The following is a 19,336-nucleotide window of genomic DNA, read 5'->3' on the forward strand; positions in this document are numbered from 1 at the left end:
ACCGTTTGCCGTCAATTGTACAACTCTACTTACTAAACTGTAACACCACTAACAACACACCAATTCTAGAATTATATTTCCTTACTAATTCCCGGCGCATCATCATCGTCCCCTCGATCTAATTACGTCGCTCAATGTAAGACGAGGCATGACTTCGTCGCGATGGGTGCCAGCGACTCCAAGCTAGTCTTCAAGAAGGGGATCTTCAGGTTATCGGAAGAGCGACACATACCCGCCGATGACCCCTATTGGACCTCTGTGAGCACCAGCTCCCTGCCCATTCGTTGATATTCTATTCTACAGGAACTAATTGTCTACAGTTTTGGGAGCTTCCCGAGTCCTCTGAAGACATATTCAGCCTCTTTGCGCCTGCAGATATTCGCCGAACCCGTGACAGAGCTATTGAGAACTTAGAGACCCTTATACTCGCAGTGACATCTCGACTGTTCATATTGCGACATCACCCCTCCTTTCCCGACCCCGAATTCGCACCCGAGCGTGATGCCCTGAATTGCATTCGCATCTTGACCCGCGTTCTGCCATACCTTTATGAGGTAGACAACCTACAACGCTGGGAAGATAAGTTCTTCTGGGGGTCTAGAAGGAAACGAACGAGACGGGCCGTCATTGCGAATGAGGTCCTCTTCGATGAAGCACAGGAAGATGTAAAGCCACCCGCCGATGAGTTCGAGGAGGCCAAGCCGCTGGCGGAGGAGCTCATAGACACGCTAATCGACCTGCTGTTCTTCTCAGACCTAACAGTTCCCAAACAACCCCATGGCAAACCAAAGGTCACATACGCCATTTGGCAAAGCGGAGTGGGTTGCAATACCGCCATGCCTACGACCAAGGAATACGAGAGTAACCGATGCGAGATACTTCGTCTACTCTTGACCTTGGCAAGTCAGAGCATGTACATGTCCCCTAACATACTACCAACCAAGGGTACGAAGGCTTTGACATATATCTGCACATGTCCGGATAAGCAGGTAGTCTTATCCGTCCTGTGTTCTTTACTGAATACGGTAATTTAACCTTGCAACGAATCTATCTAAGCTGTCTAATCGCTAATGATTCTAGACTCTTAAATACAATCCAGCAAGCTGGCGTGTGCCTTACAATACTTTGATGTTCAAGGATCCAAAAGAGATCCTTGTCACTTATACCCTTCAGTTCCTGCTCGTTGTTCTCTTGTACCCGATACCCGAGCCTGCCACTGGCTCTGCTCCGAAGAACTACTATCGCCATTTCCTTGGGAGACTACATCGTCCTCAAGATTTCCAGTTCATCGTCGATGGCATGACACGAATACTGAACCAGCCTATCCAAGCTAACATCTCGTATATTCCTGGAACGCAGTCCACGACTAGGTTCTCTCCAGAGATCATCATGCTCTTCTGGGAGATTACTCAATGTAACAAGCGATTTAGGTCTTTCATGATCGACACGCAACGAGCTCATGACTTTGTTATACTCATTCTATTCTATGCTACCGAGTACAAGGCGGATGCCTCGAAGCAAGGCGTCGTGCGAATGTGCGCTTTCTTGTTACAGACTTTGAGTGTCGAGAAGAACTTTGGTGTTAATCTCAACAAACAATTCGAAGGGCAGGATACCCTACCAACTGTTATCAGGATTCCCGGCTTCAAGGGCACATACGCCGACTTCCTAATACAAGTCAGTACCTCGCGTAATACTAAAAGGTCGTAAAGTTAACCCATTTTAGTCAATCTATAACCTCATCACGAGAAGCCAGGGCAAACTTTCGGCTATTTACCCGGCATTGCTCGCCGTAATTAACAACATCGCCGCTTACCTAGAAGGCATTAATGGCACCACATGTTCAAAGCTACTACAGCTGTACAACTCGATGTCGTCTCCTTCTTTTCTTCTTGCCAATGACAGCAACCATGACCTCCTAAGATCGCTCCTAGAATCACTGAACGCCATTATCGAGCATCAATATAAGAGTAAGCAATCAGTCAGATCGTAATGTTTATATTATTTTAACAACGAAACAGAGAACGCCCACTTTGTCTACTTAGTGCTGAAGAACAGGAAGCGCTTTGAAGCCCTGCGAACCTTCACACTCGAAAGTGGTCAAGAGGAACTTGAGCGAAGGAACCGTCAAAGGAAGGAAAATGGGCAGTCGTTAGATCCGTTCGATGCTGGCTCCAGGCGAAGCTCGGTCGAGAGTTTGCGTAGCCCTACAATTACACAGCCGAGGACACCGACACTTAGTAACGTACCGGAAGAGGATACGACATTTGCCATTGGTGACGCTGAAGATGAGAGTGACGATGACGACCGGCCGACTCCGGCGCAGTCGAGCCCGAGTGAGAATCCCTCTCGGGCTTCTTCCGTTGCCGACGTGGAAGATGCGGTGCCGACACAATTAAGAGGGATGTCGGAGAAGGCCAGAGGAAAGATGCCTGCGGGCGTGGGGACATTCTCCCGACAGAACAGTACTACTAGTCTTGGTAGCTATTCAGCAGCTGGGCAATCTGTTGTAGCTTCCTTTGAGCCCTCGGCGGATTGGATCGAAAGCTGGCTTCCGGAACTTCCCCTACACACGATCCTCACTGTCATCCAGCAATTGACAGCTTTAATCAACCGCCAAGGTCTGACGGCAGAAGTCCCATCGTCTGCGACCCTAAAGGCTATCCAAGAAGCTGATTTAGTCGCCATTGAGCCTTCTCCAGTTAGAGTACACTCGTTCGAATGGTCACCGCTCGCTCTAGGTTGGTACGAATCGTTGGTTTGGAGTTTTGTATTTGCTAGCGAAATGCAAGTCTCGAGGGGTACTGTCGGCGTTTGGAATGGAACGGCAATCAAGCTATTCAAGGTGCAGGAAACGGCAGCTCAGGGACCGACGCTAACATCGCCCCGAGGAGCGGTGGACGCCGTGGGTAGTAATATCGTGTCGAGGATCGGGTCTATCAATCTACGAGGCGGACCTGCATCTCCGGCATCTCCAGGATTACCGCCGCAACGTGGCACATAGTATGCGTCGTTAGGACGCTAAAGAGTGAAGTAATCAAGCAACAAACATGGTACAGAGCACACTTCCATCATATTCTACGGTGATATGGGCCCAAGGCGTTGGTTTAGTCTTCACTTCGTGTCACTTGTCTGGAAAGGGATTCATACGCACAGCCTGCTTAGTGCTCGGGTACCGAAATTGACAGCTCATTTGTCACTGGTGGTCTTTATGGTTTATCGAACTGGAATGGTCTAATGCTATAAGCTGTATCTACCCGAGGTTCGGATGTTGATCGAACGTATACTAGGTACCTATTCAAGGACAGGGGTAGTCATACAATAATCCGAAGATTACACGAGACCTGGGGTGCAAATATGCATGTTTCATGCGTGAAGGTAACAGAGAGCAACCCACGACGTTGATCTTTTAAATTTCATGTCCATAAGGGTGTAGATTGAGCTATCTAATTGGTGTTGGCGAAGGATTGCTTTGTTCGGGGAAGCGGTCCGGAGCATCCCAAAATGGTAACATCCCCAACTCTTCACTTAAGAAATTCCAGTCTTCTGCCGATCTTCTACCGACAGAGCTCAAGGATATGAAGAGGCAGGTCAAGGGGGGATAAGAAGTCCATAGATACAGAGCTTGAGTATAAACTATAGATATCAGTCGTCTACTACGTGATATGATAATAGAATGTCCATCGAGGACTGGAAATACTTGTTCTTGTAAACTAGGCAAAGTAAATCGCAATGTCAGCGACGCAGACCGAGACCGCAGCCACCGAAGCCGGATCTCCCTCTATCACCGAGCTACGCCGGCTCCGTTCTAGGGACGCGGAAGCTCCGGCAATAGACGAAGCCCCGGCCGAGACCGAGGTCGTCCGGAGCGAACCCGCCACGCCCATCCTCAAGCTGGTACTCGTTCTTCTGCGCCGGCGTCAACGATGGCACCTTGGGTCCCATGATCCCGTATATCCTGTCTAGCTTCGGCATCGGCACCGGCGAGATTGCTATCATGTAAGCGACCTATCTATCTACCTAGAGGTTTACCTACCTACATTTATCTGTATATCAATACAATCTATACACACGCACACACACACAGATATATATATATATATATATATATATGCTCACAAACATAAACAGCTACGCAACAACCTTCACCGGCTGGCTCCTCGCCGCGTTTCTGGCCCAGGCCGCCGGCATGACGCTCCAGGACGCGCACAGCAACGCGTTCGTTGCGGGACTACGCCGCGTGCCGCACCGCTGGCTCGGGTTCATACACGCTTGCTACGCGCTTGGTTTGTTCGTGGGACCGCTTGTTGCTACGGGGGTCGCTACGGGGGTCGCTACGGGGGTCGCTATGGCGGGTAATGAGGGGGGGAGAAGGGGTGGAGGGTTGGAGGAGGGTGTATTTCGTGATGATTGCGATCTGCGTGCTTAACGTCGCCGGCGTCGCGGTCGCGTTCAGGGATACGTTGTGGAGCAGTAGCAGACCGCGGCACGAAGAAAACTATAACGATAACGGCGGCAGCGGTGGCGGTAGTAGTAATAGTAATAATAATAGCGGCGCGAAGAAGCGCAACCGCGACGCCGTAAAGGGCATGGCGCGCATCCTGCGGACGCGGACGTTCTGGCTGCTGGGCCTGTTCTACTTCTTCACGCTGGGCGCGGGCATGACGGCGGTGCGGGGCGGCGACCTCGGCGCGACGGGCTACGTGCCGACGGGCATGTACGGCGGCATGCTCGCGGGCCGCCTGCTGCTGGTCGAGTTCATGTTTCCGTGCGGCGAGCGGCGCACGCTGTGCGTCGCCCTGCAGCTCGTCTTCTGGCTGCAGCCCAACATCCATCGTCGGGAGCGCGGTCGCGCTGAGCTTTATCGGCTTCTTTATCGGGCCTTTTTTGCTACCGTATGTTGCTTTTTTTTTTTTTTCCCGAAAAGTGTTTTGCTTCATTTGATGTCTCTATATAGTTAGCTGTTCTAGATTTGTTGGGGGCGCTGACACGTTTCTGCCTACGCAGGGCATGTCTGTCGCCTCTAAGCTATTCGCTCGGAAAGATCAGCCTGCGGCGCTAGGTAAGAGGTCTAGATCACGACCCTAGAGGTTGGACACCTATGCACTGTTTGGCAACTGATGGATGCGTTGTTAGGCCTGATATTCGTAATAGCGCAAGCCGGAGGCGCCATTTTCCCGTCTGTTACTGGTTTGATAGCGACGAGAGCGGGCGTGGCCGTTCTGCAGCCTATCGTGTTGGCGCTCTTCGTGGCCGGCGGGATCAGCTGGTGGCTTGTCCCAAAGGTGCCACAGCGGGATGAATAGTAATGGCCCCCTACCCCCAAGCGAGCTATTTAGGCTCACCGGTGCGGTATGTAGTGTAGTGAAGATCCAAGAAGTCTCGGTGAGCACATACCTGTAGGCTGGGTCTATAAGGGGGCTGGGCTCTGGCGATTAATGAGTTGGTGCCAATCAAATTATACCAACCCGGAATACTCCATCCAATTCCTAATGCCTAAGGGGTATTATACGAGAACTTCATTACATACAATATTGCAAACCGATCTGCACGTAATATCCAAAGTCTCTCGAACATTGAAGTACGGAGGTCCCATTGTGACAAAATGAAATACGGTTTAAGGGGCTTAAGGAGTAGAATCCACATTAGCCTATCACTTCTTGGCGGCTGCCGACAGCTGCCGAGATTCACCCGCTTTCTAACCTGCGAACATAAATTGCCGAAAATTTTCTACACTAACTTTTATTTTTCTACAACAACCACCGAGAAGGAAAAAGAAGTCCATATGAGCCGGAGATATCGAGCGACACCCATTGACCGAAACGACGGCACCTATTTCATTTCGATTGATTTGGTCGCAAGCGATGAATCGTGCAGAAAAATGGTCGGTTCACAATGACAGGTGAGAGGGCTTGTCGCGAGATAGAACGGTTTTATGGATTGCGAGGACACATTCGGGACAGGGCAGAACTATTCAGTCTTTATCAACAGCTTCGAATTATGCTAGAGCTTGCCGTTTTGATTCACAAACAGCGCGCAAGTGTGGACAGTGAAGCAAGATTAAAATCCGCGTCGATTCATAGAGTCGGCGTTCCGCAAGTACCTGATTGCATCCAGCATATTCCAGATGGGATGAAGCTTGGTGCTTGCTGGAGAAATTTACTTATGTTGATAGTTCAATAGTCAATGATACGGAAGAAGCATTTGGATGCCTATCAGGATGCCTATCAAGTTCTTGTTCGATGGAGTTTGAAGTGACGAGATTGTAATTCAGACACTAATGACAGTATGGTACTTTTCACCAGTTTTAGGTACTTTCTTTCCTATCCTGCCTGTATCCCTACATCTAGATTTTGCTTTCACTTGGTGGTCTTGGATCGTCAGCACAGAACACATCTTGAAGCTAACCTCGGACTTACATGATCTACTTACTCACTTGAAGTTATTCTTCATCGTCCGCAGTGTATCCATCACATCAATGGGGTCCATCTTGCCCGTAGCCTTCTGAATCACGGGGTCCTGTGGAAGAGAGGTTAGCTTCATAGCCGAATTGCTCGTCAATAATCATGAACCTGAATTACTTACCTCTACTCGCATAAATACGTTATGCAGCTATATCATTCTTGTTAGCTGTGAAACTTCAACCGTGATAACAATGATTATTTACCTTCTCATCCCCAATCGTGAACTTCCCTTGCGTCTCTCGGTTGTTCTCGGCGAAGGCTTGCAACTTCTTGGTCGCCTCATTTTGCAGTACTGAGATGCCAAACTTGATGTTGGATTTCGTGTACTCATGGCCGGGCTATCTGTTATTAGCTCGAAATCGTATAACAAAGCGTGAGGCCGACCTGAAGTAAGTACTTACATAGACTTTAGTGTCGTCCGGCAGAGAAGCTAGAGTCTTGTTCAAGGCAACCATCATCTCTGCCGCGGTACCTTCGAAGAACCGACCGCAACCTAAGATTCATCAGCGATCTTTACGAATTTTCGTAGAGCTTGGGCTAGTATAAAATACATACCGCCGTGGAATAGGGTGTCACCGGTGAAGACAGCTCTGTCATCACCGTCTTGGGCGAACCAGCAGATGCTGTCCTGCGTGTGGCACGGGGTATAAAGGCCCTTCACGGCAATACTACCGACTTTGAAGCCTTCGCCGTTGGCGGGGGTCTGGGTGACACTCTGACAGTCCTTGCCCCCGATAATGGGAAGGTTCGGAGTGCCCAAATCGCTCCGCTATCAGACATCTGAGTCAGAATTTGGAGAGCCTGAAGAGGTAGGTATATGGAAGTATGTAGGCATGGTAAACTAACGATCTTATCATTTCCACCCGCATGATCCCAGTGGCTTAAAGAGGTATCAGCGCCGAGTAAATTAGTGTTGGCATAAAGTGACACTCACTGGTGTGTGTTCACGATGGCCGTGAGATTGATCTTGCCACTCTGGATGGCCTCCTTTAAAATGGGTGTAACCCTGCCGCCAAGGAGTCAGATGGTTTTAGGACGATACATTCATGTATATTGAGTCCTAACTTACTCCTCGGGGTTGGCGGGGTCGACAACAACAGCATCCTTGGACTTATCGTCGATGAGTAGGTAGGCATAATTGTCATGCCCCCCCGTCCCTATAAAGTCTCAGTTTGAAACCAGTTTTGATGTTGCTATCCATTAGATACTTTATATGGATAGCTAGTATGACTTACACATGGGAATTGATTGGATATGCATTGCGCGGGTTCTGGCAAGCTATAGCGGAGTTAGTAGCGAGCACCCTGATGGCACACCATCAGAAGAAAGCTTACAGCCGCTGTCAAGGTGCCTATTCTTCGGGTAGCAAATATAGGTCTTGCTCTCGCAAAGTAATTCATAAGGTATTTTCAGAAATGTAGGTGGTGATAATAACAATTGATGGTTTAACTATACCCCGAATTCGTGATACAACTATTACTCCGGGCGCCTCCTCCCGCTTACAAACGCATTTCGGCATTCCGAATAAGAAGCCGATGGCACTATCCATGACGTCGATTTCCTGCCAGACGGTCCGGCAATACTATTTGCCAACTGCTAGATAGCAAAAACTCTCATCATTCGACCTATCAAATTGCTTCAATTTGTCATAGTACAGAATGTCATTATAATATTAGGAAAATACCTGGGTACTCAATTTTATCGAGTGTCGATTCTCAGATAAAATTATATCATTTTCATAGTTAAAAGTGAAGACGGCCGGGGGATTTACCGTGAATTTCCATAAGTTTGTAATTGAAACTCCACCGCTTTAACTGTCTGTCATGCCGCAGGACAGGGTAGACAACTACCAGTTAGGGAGATATATTAACTAATAGTTCACCTGTGCTCACAATATGCGCGTAGTCTAGTAAAGAAGCCCGAATAATGCATCGGAATAGTACTGTAACATTGTTTTACACCACACCAATGGGCTTTGGCTTCCATGGGCCTTCATACCTCACCCACCCCTTCACCTGAGTCGATGGCGCCTCAGCCCGTTCTTCGACCGCTTGACGCGGGGGCTCGACAGCATCCATAGCATCGAGCTCACCATTCAACATCTGCATCTCCGCCCTGACGGTCTCCAAGTCCTTCGATTTAGACACGCGATCAGTATCCTTCCACGCGCCCGGCTCAGACGAGAAATCCCCGCCCAGTATCTCCCTCGAAAGCCGTATCGAGCGGGAAATGATCTTAGGGTCCTCAGACGAATCCCCTATCTCAGCCAGGCTCCGCAGCAGAACCGCCTCGTCCCACCGTTTTAACTGTTCGCGCAGCGTCTTGCTCTGCGCTGTAGACTCCTCTCCTAAATACTGTAGTACCCAATCCCGGCAAGCGTCTGGCTTTTCCTCGTTGTAATTAGTGTCGTCACCCTCACCTGGCAGGCTCTTCCAGTAGTAGTCCCAGATCCAGACAAGCGCTTTCCTAGCCGCAGTGCGCAACTTCAACAGCGAGGGTAGCTGCTCATGAGTAGCCTGGTGCCGCAGCTCCACGAAGGTCGCTGGAAGGCCGATGGTCTTGGCTACGGTGTACATGCTCATCTTGCGCTGCTTGTCCTGCTGGCTGTCTAAGAGGCCGGTTACGAAGCTAGAATTAGACGTTGTCATCGTTAGCTGATTACAATTCGGTGGGTTCTTATTATGCTGGGCCGTATCCGGGTGACAAAACGCGTGAGCTAAGCCATCCGCGACATGAGGCGAGCCGGCATGAACCCCAATAACTACGACATGACATATCGCCGAGAGCCTTTAACTAGATACCAGCCAGGGATGCATAGTTCTCCACCGACGAGGTTAGGGGAAAGAAAGGCTTAGGTCACGCGGCCATGGACCATGGGAAAAGAAAGGGGTACTATTTACGTACCGGCTAAAGGCGGCGGAGTAGGCGGCTCGGAGAGCGTAGGACGAGGAGTTGGCCCGGGCCCTGGTCTCGTGGAGATCGCTGAGGATGGCAGCCATCAGGAGGGCCGTCGACTCGACCAGGTGGGGACAGCCGCCGCGCTGCATCCACATCGAGACACGCGACACGGCGTGCTGCTTCGCCGCCTCCTCCTCTACCGTTTCCTCGTCGCTTCTGCCATTGCTATCTCCATCGTCACCGGCATTCTGGTTGCGTTGAGGATCGCTAGTGGGTGGTGACGGATAGAATTGTTCTCGAACCCTCAATAGCTCGGCGCGGTCCCGCCATGGCGTGTGCAAATATTGAACCATTACGGAAAATGATAGTGGAGGGCGAAACCGACCTATCCTAATTGATTTAACTTATTATTAAATGATATTGGTTTTCCAAGGTTGTATGCAATATTAACTCCTAACGGGCTGGCGGAATGAATGGTGTTCTTGAATAATATTCATGGACCTTGAAGCATCCATGGAAGAAAATTGCAAGGTCCCGTTAGAGGCCCCACGGAGGAGTACTCTGCCCCGCCAACTAAAAAACACCAATTTCAGAGTACCTTTCACTTTATGCACTAACATCCATGGCCATGGCTCGAACCAGTCCTAGTTTATGAGAATTTCAATTTGCGCTTCCCTCATGAGCTGACATTTTAAGATCTTAGGTAATAATTAAGCATGGTCTCAACATTGAGGAGCAAGATGTATCTCCGAAATTTCACACTATTGATGGATACTCCTTAAGGTTCCTTGGACGAATGATGAATCGCTTTGTAATTAGAAGGGATCAAGCGCGGGACGAAGATGGAAAAACTACTACTTAGTAGGTAGTAGGTAGGATAACTACAACTTCATAGTATCTATCCACTTAATTATTCTATGTCATATATCCATCACTTACCTTAACAGTCTTAATGGCTTCGTAATGCTTAGCTGCACCTCAAGACCAGGAGAGAAGACTCCGAGAGAGATCGAGTGTTATCCGAATATTCCGCAGTAGGCCACCTGCGTGAGACAGGGAGGTCAAGATCTTGCCTCCAGCCTTATGGACGTATGAACATAAGAACCTTCTCGGTTATCCTATTATGGCCTTCGGCTTGCCGGTTCGATTCATTGATCGCCGACGATATATAACTCGTAGTGGCGATATTTTCTTATTAATATTGAGCCCATCTTTAAGCCTGATGGCAGTAGGTAGCACCCAACCTGTTGGGAACCAAGCTAGTAACCGGATCAGGCTTGCGAATCCGGATGTCGAGCTCCTTCTCGTCCTCAACACCGAGAAAGAGAGGGGTTTGGTATATCCTCCTAGGAGGTGGGCGCCAATGCCTTCTTACATAATCCGTGAAAGCAGTGGTAACTGGCGAAGCGGTTAAGGCTTTCCATATGCTGCCAACTCATGTAGGTATGCTTTCGATGCATAAGGTACACATATGGGTGGCGAAGGGAGTACTGAGAATCAAACGATGCAACTAGATGCGGCATATGGTTCGGTGTAGTATCGAAGTAGCATCCAAGGGAAGTTTAAAAATTTATCTGATGGAGGGGTCGATGGATGGGTACGGGTACGGATACTCCTAGGCATGTACCCAGGTAGATATGTACCGTATGTAGGTACGTGGGGTTCCTACATCGATAATTGCTACCTAGGTAATATGTAATTCAATGTTGTTAGACACGCCTGGCGCCGACGTAAGCGACTTTAAAGGTGCAAGCGCAAGTGCAGGTGCAAGTCTCAAGATCGAGCAAGAGCCGAAATATTGATGCCGAAAGAGAAACCTTACCATTTCCTTTTCGCAAAGCCACGAATCTTACCCTCTAGCACTTTGATTTGTTTGCTGCCAAGTAGTAATATGACAAGTTGGCAAGTATGTAAATTATCATGGAAATGTATGTATATGAAAAATATGATATCTACGTTATTAATGTCTTGCAGCAAGCTTTTTTTTTCTTTTCTGCTGAGTAGTAAATTCGGCAAACGTCTTGCCAATTAAAGATACCTAGATAGTTACTAGGTAGGCCGGTATTTCGTATACCATCGCATTGATGTTACAATGAATGTACGAAGCATATTCGTTCGGCGACTAGCTGCCAAGGGTAGCCTAGCTCTACATAATCTTCGTGGTTATAGAAACGTATACCCAGGCAACCCCTAGGTTAACCGGAAACATCGATATCTCGTGATGGGTTTTGAGGCTTGGGGGGGGGTTTGCGTGGTTTGTGTAAGAAAAGATTGCTTGGCTCATTCAAGCTCCAAGTGGTTAGTACCTTATTTATTAAGTACTAGTGTATTGTGCTACGGTGGATGTATTGTGTGGAGAATAGATGTATGTACGTATCCATCATGATCCAGCCCATCCATCACGAAAAAAAGAATAAAAAAATCCAACGTGCATGGAAAGGCTCTTAGACTGATAGAGTGACATGTGACGCAAGCGTTGCTGCAGGGTGCCAGATCCACAGCTCCGCCCATGAGCCCCACTTGGATCTAAGCAGTGGGGTAAAATCCACATGGGACCGTCTCGGGCCAGGGCGTGGGTACGCGCTAGGGCTTTTAGCACGGAAGGAGAGAGAACGTAGCTACGTACCCTTCCTGCAATTGTCTGGCAATGTGCGCGTCGGTTTTGGCGATTTTGCGGTTTTTGACGCAGAGCCCCAAATAGAACGTTGGAGATCCCTGTCTTGGGAGACCCGCTTGGTCTGAGCTTTTTAATCCTTCCCCCCTGCTCCCCTGCACATCGACAAACGTAAATTTGGTCTAGCCTACCAGAAGCAGCCCCGGTTCCTAGATCCTTAAAGGTACGAAGGTACTTAAACATATTGCGAGGTACGTATTTTCAACATCGTGATGAACCCTGGGCTGGGCACATGAGTTTGTTGAATCGGTTGAGTCAATAACCAAGTATCAAACAGCCTTCTGCCTTTCCAGCTACTTTGGAATGTCACTGTGTGTCCAAGCTATAGCGAATATAGCACTCCACATTATAATGTACTGCACATATTCACGCTTCATGCTTGTAGTTGAGTGAAATTCCCAAATGGCATTTTCTTGATTTTTTTGAGCGGATCAAAAGTTGAGTGCCTCATCTGTACACTAACTATGACCTAAATATCAAGTCTTTTTTATGATAATGGTCTATCTATGCTGTGCATACCTCCCTCTTTAGCACAAGTAGTCTTCAAAAGGCCACCAATTGTCTTCTATATACACCCAGATATGAGTGCAAACGATTGTCCTGGAAAACACTGCTGGACTAGATCCAGTTTTGTTCGGCCGCGGCTGACTCTGCTGTCTTATCCTTCTCTTCTTTCTCTTCTTTATCCTCCTTTTCTGCGTCCTCCTCATCTTCGTCTCCCTCGCCATCTTCGTCGTCTGATGCTGGTGGTTCCCAAGCCTCCTCTAGTTTCCATCCCTGTCCTCTTCTGTAGGTTGTTCCTAATAGTTGCGAAGTCGTTGTTCGGTAGTTATCTAGTCCTGGGTCCGTTTCTGTCTTTGGTGGGTCATATAGACCCATTCCTACCAATATTTCCCCTTCTTCCTCCTCTGGCTCTTCAAGTGGCTGGTACGGTATGGATTCCTCAGGAGGAACCGCCGGTTCTGGTTGCTGGGCGGCCTGGAATTCATCCGGCGTTGGAGGTGCCGTGCAAACATTGAATCCCTGAGCAGCAAGGCCATCTCCCCAGTTGAATGGGACTTGATTTGTGAATGACGGGAAAGGTTCCGTTTCTCCGGGATTACAGCTCGTCGTGTAAGAATTGGGGTTGTATTGCGGCGTGGGATTCCACGCCTCTTGCGAGATGTATGTTGGCATAACTTGCGGTTGAGAAGATGCTGTATATGGCAGGCATAGTGGAGACATGGAGGATATAGGTGAAGTCTGCCCGGAGTAAATAGCAGGGGTTGGAGGTAAGTTATGGTATCCAGAGTAAATATCTGGTTGTTGATGGTATGCCATAGGCGTCGGGACGACATATTGTGAGAAGTCTGGCTGTTGTGGCATGGGTATATGCATTTGTTGTTGTTGAATATGTGAGCTCGGGTGCCAGCTAACTGGCCGGTTACTCCTCTTGATGGGGTCTTCAACAGGTGCTGAATAGGACGTGTAGTCTTGCATTTGCTGCATGACAGCCTGGTCTAAAACTTGTTGCCGTCGGCGGGTAAGATTGCTATCGTTCATCATAGTCCTCCGGCGTGCCATCATGGCCTGTGGGCTGTTACTAGCACTGCTGGGCTTTACAACACGCATGGTGTTCTGAGATCGTTGTCCGGCCGAACCACGGGATATCCTACGCATCGAATCTGACATGGCGAGCTGCCGTGATAGTTCGGCGAAAGTTGGGTCTGAGGCGAAGTTTTGAAGAGGGACGTGGGGCATGTTGGCCCCTAAGAGAGTGGGCATCATCTTGATGAGGTGTTGTGTGGAAAGGCGTAGAGATGTTGAGGTAGTTGAAGAAGACTTGAGGTCCCAGGAGATAGACCATGAGGTGGGAGGACGGCCAGATAAAATATGAAGTTTGCTCAAAGATCAACTTAGGCTACTTAGTCTAAGAATGTAGTATGATGAGAAAGGCAAGGGTTCATTAAAAAAGGATAAATCAAACTAAAAGCGTGGGGAGAGTTGCTATGTGAGATGGTATACGGGATGGATATATTGGGGCGGTAGGGCCGAGAAACAATACCTACTTAGAGACATGGTCCGGTTTGGCATGTGTATGTTATGTATGCATGTAAAGTGCGTGTCTGCGCATATCTGCTTCACTTGTATGACGGTTCCCGCCTAGTTGTTTTATTTTTTATTCCTGCGTCATATGGTTCCGGCAGGGATCTGGTCGGTCTAAAAAGGGATCCTTCATTGTGTTGATAAACTGGGGACGGGCGGACGGTGATGGCAACGTTGGCGTGCAAGTGTACTAGACTAGGTTGTAAAGTCTTTGACTTGCCTATTTGCTTGCTGCAAGGTATATTCCAAGTGGGTGGGCGGTCAAAGGAACGGGTTTCGACCACGAACGACGTCCAAAAAGGACAAAGGTACTAGACGCCTGAAGCAGTAATCCTTGGCCCCCATCGCCTTACCATTTCCGTGCTGCGCTCTACGGTGTGGAGGGGAAGGGGGGTGTTAGAAAGGAGAAGGGGTGTGTGGATTTGTAGAACGTGAGCAGAAATTGACGGAAGGGTGCGTTGGCATAGGGAAAGGATGTGTGCTTATCCTAGCGTTCGGCAGGAAGGCTTTTGCTTGACGATTGTCATTGATAGGCTCAATACGCCGCTGTGTCCCAGGGTGTGTGTGCGGATGTCAGACGGCAAAAGGGGGCGTGCCAGTTCATTAATCGCTTTTTACTAGGAGGTTGCTTGACTACAGGGATCCAAAGACCATAGACCTTAAAGAGGAGCTAACCGTTCCGGTAAGATCCAACAGATGCTTCTTCGAATCCAAGGCGGTTCCATCGGTAAGGTATCCCTGGACAGCGTCAAGATGACTGGCTCGATAATTACATACTAGGCACACGTACTGTACTGTGCTATGCCTACCCCTGCAAGAGAGGGTTGCTGCCGACGGAGGGCACAAAGATGGCCTGGACGGCAGGCTAACAAGATGCTAGTCGAACCCGAGGGGGTCGTTAAATTGTCACGACTAATACGCAGTACGTACTCCATAGCCGCTTTATTAGGTATGGTACTACTATTAGCCTGCGGCGTGTGGATCGTGCCCATGCAGGTGGTCCATGGACATGGACCTCGACGCAGACCAGGCTTCCTACCCAGGCCTCAAAATTGGCTACCGCGCCAAGACATGAAACGCTTTTCTTAGGACGGAATGGGAGGAAAAAAGGGGGTGGGATTTGGCGGAATGTGTGGGGAGTGTGCGAAGGCGAACTGATGTTTGCACTTGGACATGACTTGGACATGAACATCCATATTCGACATTCCTAACCACACCCATAGTGTACCTTAATCAAGCTAGACCCTTCCTGCTCCCTATTTCTTTTCCCTTGCAAAGAATTCAAGGTATTTGATATCGAACCAAGCAACGAATTAGCGTTCTCAGCTAGAGGTTATTTTCCACCCCTTCACATCCACGATAGTATCTCATTGGCCGAAAATCGTGACGGTCATGTACATAAAGATTCTATATAAAACAAGGGTCTTTGTGATATTTTTGTATGACATATCATCTGTCTTTGATGAATACTTTTATATGTATACGTAGATACATTGAACATTTGAACAATGGCTCTTTGCAGGTTTCGACAGTACATGCTATGTATGCGTAGTAGCTTGCGTACAAGGGACATGAGTATGGATATGGATACTACATAGTATAGTATTACTCGTAGGCGAAGCAAGCATCGCTAGTTTTATTATTGACTTGGCCGAGATCGTACCTGTGATGGTTGGGTTTTGAGTCCATCTAAATGGACTAACTTCGGAATGATGATTGGTTCTGAATTGTCTTTCTTTGCGAGCAAGGATAGCAAGGTTTATTAGCATTCATACATACATACATCATGTACACGTTGATGTACGCACTAGATGATGCATGTATCTATGTACTATATTGCAATACCAGACGTAAGACCCGCTTAGCCATGCGCAGTAGGGGACATTTCCGGTGGCCTCCCATGCGTGTGCTCCAGCTGTCCTTGCCTTCCTCAAGAAGCGCTCCCCTTAGACCACGAAAGGACCTACCTAGTAGGTACCAAGGTACAGTAGCATTTACAGGGACATCCGACGTACTTAAGTACATCATCTATTACACCGCGCCGCGCCTCTTTTTTCGATGGGCGTGATGGGCCGTTGCACCTTATTACATAGTACGTGGATGGTATTGTGTAAGTAAGGTAATATCCATAACTTGCTCCTTACATATACGTACAATATCCGGACTATCATGCAGCCTGAGTCTGGAGTCTCGAGCCTTTCGCTAAGACGATATCTCGTAAAGTATTGAAGTATTGAAAACTCCACTTCACCAATTTGTTCGCGATGGCTTTATTGTTTCTTGAGCACCTCGCTTACTAAATGTTTCCGATATTGCTAGTATTTTCCTAGTATTACGATAATTCTTTCTAGTGTCATTTAAGTGTTTAATGCTGCATATGGATGAAGCCTTAATAGTAATTTAGTCTCTTTTATTTGACTACCATTTCTAATAGCCGAAAAGTTAAAGCGACTAAGACAAACTTGACTAGTCCGTTACTTAGGTAGAGATACCTTGGTACTTTGAAATGGATCGGTTACATCAAGTTTCATGGATCTAAGCTTCTACTATTTATCCATTATTGTGGGTAATAAACCTTGGAGCTAATGGACGTTGTGGATGCCACTGGATGGAATTTCTTAATCTTTCTTAATCTCAAACATCAACAACTTCTAAGTCTGTCAATTCAGTCAGTGCACATCCGTAATCCGCAATCCGCAATCCGTAATCCGCTCACTCCGCAAATCGCACATGGGTTGCTATTATGGGTGATCTAAAAGTGCCCACGGGAAATATTATTTAGCAAATGCAGATCACAGCGCCCTTGGACACAATTTGGTTGGCTCTTAGGCTCTTGGGGATTACTTTAGACCTATTAATACGCGGCCTTCTAGGAAGTAGGGAGTAGGGAGTAGGGAGTAGGGAGTAGGCACCAGGACCTAGGACTACCAGGACTACACTACATCACAGTCACACTTGTATCCGACACAGCAGTCGTGGCTAGCTGCATCTGTTTTATTCTTATGTCGGTAAAGGACCTTCTTGCCGCTCGGTACAAGCTGGGTCGATCCGAACCATCGTGACGATACATGATGGCGTTGTCAGTAAGGACCGCAGGGTCGCGAGGCCGCAGGCGGGCAGCGTCGCAATTGAGTACCACCGCGGTTTCGTGGGTTTGCGGTGTTGTCTGTCTTGTGTACATACACGAAGTACTCAGCCACCGATCATCATATTTCAAGGTCTTTCTTAGCCTCTGGCCCGAAAGTTGAAAGTCAAATGTGTATTGTCTATACACGATATGCGTGGGTAGCGCGCAGAATGAAACCCTCCATGCCTGGAGCCGTTAGCTTGAGGCCCCAAACAGGTGGAAAGATCCTAGTCTCCAAGGAAACAAGCTGCCCAATCTACCAATCTCAATTTCCTTCCATCGACGAAGCGTCTGCCGGTCTTGCTATGTGTTATGTATTATGAGTTACAACGCAACATGTCTCGACCAACCAAATCTCTTCCAAGGATTCAACCCGGGATTGCTGATGCTGGGTCTTACATACGATCCACGAGTTTCGATCAACCAATGCGTATGTACACCTTCCCGGCATGGACGAAGCATCATCGTCATCTAAGATAGGATTTCGACGTCGCACGAGGCGTAAAGGGTAAAGAGTTCCCTTGAGAGTTCCCTTGTTCCATTAAACAGGTTCTAATCTCTCAAATCTTCCAATGTCAAGGCGGTGGGACTACGGCAATTCACCACGCATCCATATCCCTCGGTCAGCAACGCTATTCCTATTAAAAAGAAGGACCCCGTCCAACGTCGTGGACATGGATGACATTGATCAAGACCGATGCAAGCACTCTGCGAGTCAGAGATCGTGATTTTGCCATTCTTGCAGTCCCACACCAAGAACCTTACCAAACCCACCCTCCCTGAAGCTCACTCATCCAGTCGTCCGTCTCGACGAAACCATCCGTAGCTTACCTGCAGGCTACTGTTTCGTGGCGGGATCGATTAAAAAAAAAGTTCTGCATTCTAGGTTGCAAGTCACATTATTAGTAGGAGCCCACGAGATTAAAAAGAGCCTCGGTGAAACTAGACCCATATGTGGCCTCATGCATGTGTAGAACCGGACAGCCAAATAAAACATACAGAAATCATCACATGAGATGAATACATAAAGGCTGAACTTGGTGATATTTTCCCTTTATCGATCCCTTGGGGATGGGTAAGGTGGCATTATGTAACTACGACCCCTTGAGAGCTCCGAACCGAACCGACTTTGACATCCGTGTTCTATGCAATGTTCTAGTGTAGTGAACGCTGAGTTAGCGGGATCGTGTAAGTACCTAGAGTGTAGTAAAGCAGGTCGGACTCTGATAGCTACTCCACTGAACCTTGGTGCAGAAAGCCAGCCAACTCTTGCCAAGTGACGATCATGGCGACGCCGTCAGGCCTTCAGGGTCTCGATAGGGTTTCCACTTATCCAAGCGTGGTTACGTTGCCAACTGAGTGGTCCAACTACCTAAGGTAAGCCCGGAGGCGATCTGTGCGGCCGAATTGCAATCCCAAAGCCTCGAACGGTTCCCTCGTGCCGTCCGACTGCCGCTAATCGTCAGCTGCGTGGGCTTTCGACCGGGGGCGGCGCTAATCCAGTTTTCATAAATTTCTGTTCAACCTGTGGCGCGGCGCTCAGGGGGCCTAAGGTTCGAGAGAGGCGTTCACTTCTTCAGGGTTGTGCAGCATGCATTTACTCCATTGTAAAGGACCAACTCCACCATCGTCATCGTCACGATTCAAAATGTGACCGGTCGATGTCAGTGCTTAAAGCGCCCATCCCACCACTACCACCACCACCATCTAAGAATACTGTACGCAGAGTACGTACATGCTGATCCTCGTGCCACGCTTACAACGGAAGTCAGATGATTATATTTACTAGCAACTACCTACCGAACGTAGTGAATGGTGCTTGCGACAAGTCATGTTCGGCGGCACACGCAAACGCGTAAAGTATGATGGGATTCGTATAGTGTGTATGGGGGGTGTGTGTGAGTGTGTACAAATGTGAAATACATAGGTACACGTCGGCCACGAACATGCGCAGTTTAGATCTTCGTCAAAGTTGATGGGATGGGGTTTTTATGGGTAGAGATCCCGGAATTGGTCGAAACAACGGCAGGGAACTCTTTGGAAGATTTCCATTTCTTTTTACAGTAAAACTCCACCCGACCTGTCGGC

The 19,336-nt window shown here is 48.3% G+C and overlaps 4 protein-coding genes across 4 annotated transcripts; 2 read left to right on the forward strand and 2 right to left on the reverse strand.

Moving 5' to 3' along the window:
* Nucleotides 1-162: 162 nt before the first annotated feature.
* On the forward strand, nt 163-3,004 carry F4807DRAFT_455347 (high-temperature-induced dauer-formation protein-domain-containing protein; the record flags this gene model as incomplete). Its single annotated transcript, XM_048000706.1, has 5 exons — nt 163-258; nt 321-1,025; nt 1,081-1,677; nt 1,727-1,970; nt 2,022-3,004. The coding sequence occupies 5 exons, from the start codon at nt 163-165 to the stop codon at nt 3,002-3,004; spliced, it is 2,625 nt and encodes an 874-aa protein (XP_047859415.1).
* Nucleotides 3,005-3,732: 728 nt separating this feature from the next.
* On the forward strand, nt 3,733-5,306 carry F4807DRAFT_455348 (MFS general substrate transporter; the record flags this gene model as incomplete). Its single annotated transcript, XM_048000707.1, has 5 exons — nt 3,733-3,938; nt 4,132-4,286; nt 4,375-4,895; nt 5,008-5,062; nt 5,137-5,306. The coding sequence occupies 5 exons, from the start codon at nt 3,733-3,735 to the stop codon at nt 5,304-5,306; spliced, it is 1,107 nt and encodes a 368-aa protein (XP_047859416.1).
* Nucleotides 5,307-6,346: 1,040 nt separating this feature from the next.
* F4807DRAFT_455349 (Las1-domain-containing protein) lies at nt 6,347-9,715 on the reverse strand (the record flags this gene model as incomplete). The annotated part of the gene is made up of 12 exons (XM_048000708.1): nt 6,347-6,371; nt 6,437-6,519; nt 6,586-6,612; nt 6,668-6,802; nt 6,866-6,957; nt 7,020-7,233; nt 7,311-7,344; nt 7,399-7,470; nt 7,534-7,621; nt 7,700-7,742; nt 8,468-9,092; nt 9,369-9,715. 12 exons carry the CDS (start codon nt 9,713-9,715, stop codon nt 6,347-6,349), a joined length of 1,785 nt encoding a protein of 594 aa, XP_047859417.1.
* A 2,700-nt stretch (nt 9,716-12,415) lies between these two features.
* Nucleotides 12,416-14,199, reverse strand: F4807DRAFT_12717 (uncharacterized protein). Its single transcript, XM_047992939.1, has one exon. The coding sequence runs from the start codon at nt 13,801-13,803 to the stop codon at nt 12,655-12,657; it is 1,149 nt and encodes a 382-aa protein (XP_047859418.1). The 5' UTR covers nt 13,804-14,199; the 3' UTR covers nt 12,416-12,654.
* Nucleotides 14,200-19,336: the final 5,137 nt, after the last annotated feature.

The sequence above is a fragment of the Annulohypoxylon truncatum genome (assembly GCF_022578515.1).
Source record: "Annulohypoxylon truncatum strain CBS 140777 unplaced genomic scaffold F4807scaffold_1, whole genome shotgun sequence".
NCBI lineage: Eukaryota > Fungi > Ascomycota > Sordariomycetes > Xylariales > Hypoxylaceae > Annulohypoxylon > Annulohypoxylon truncatum.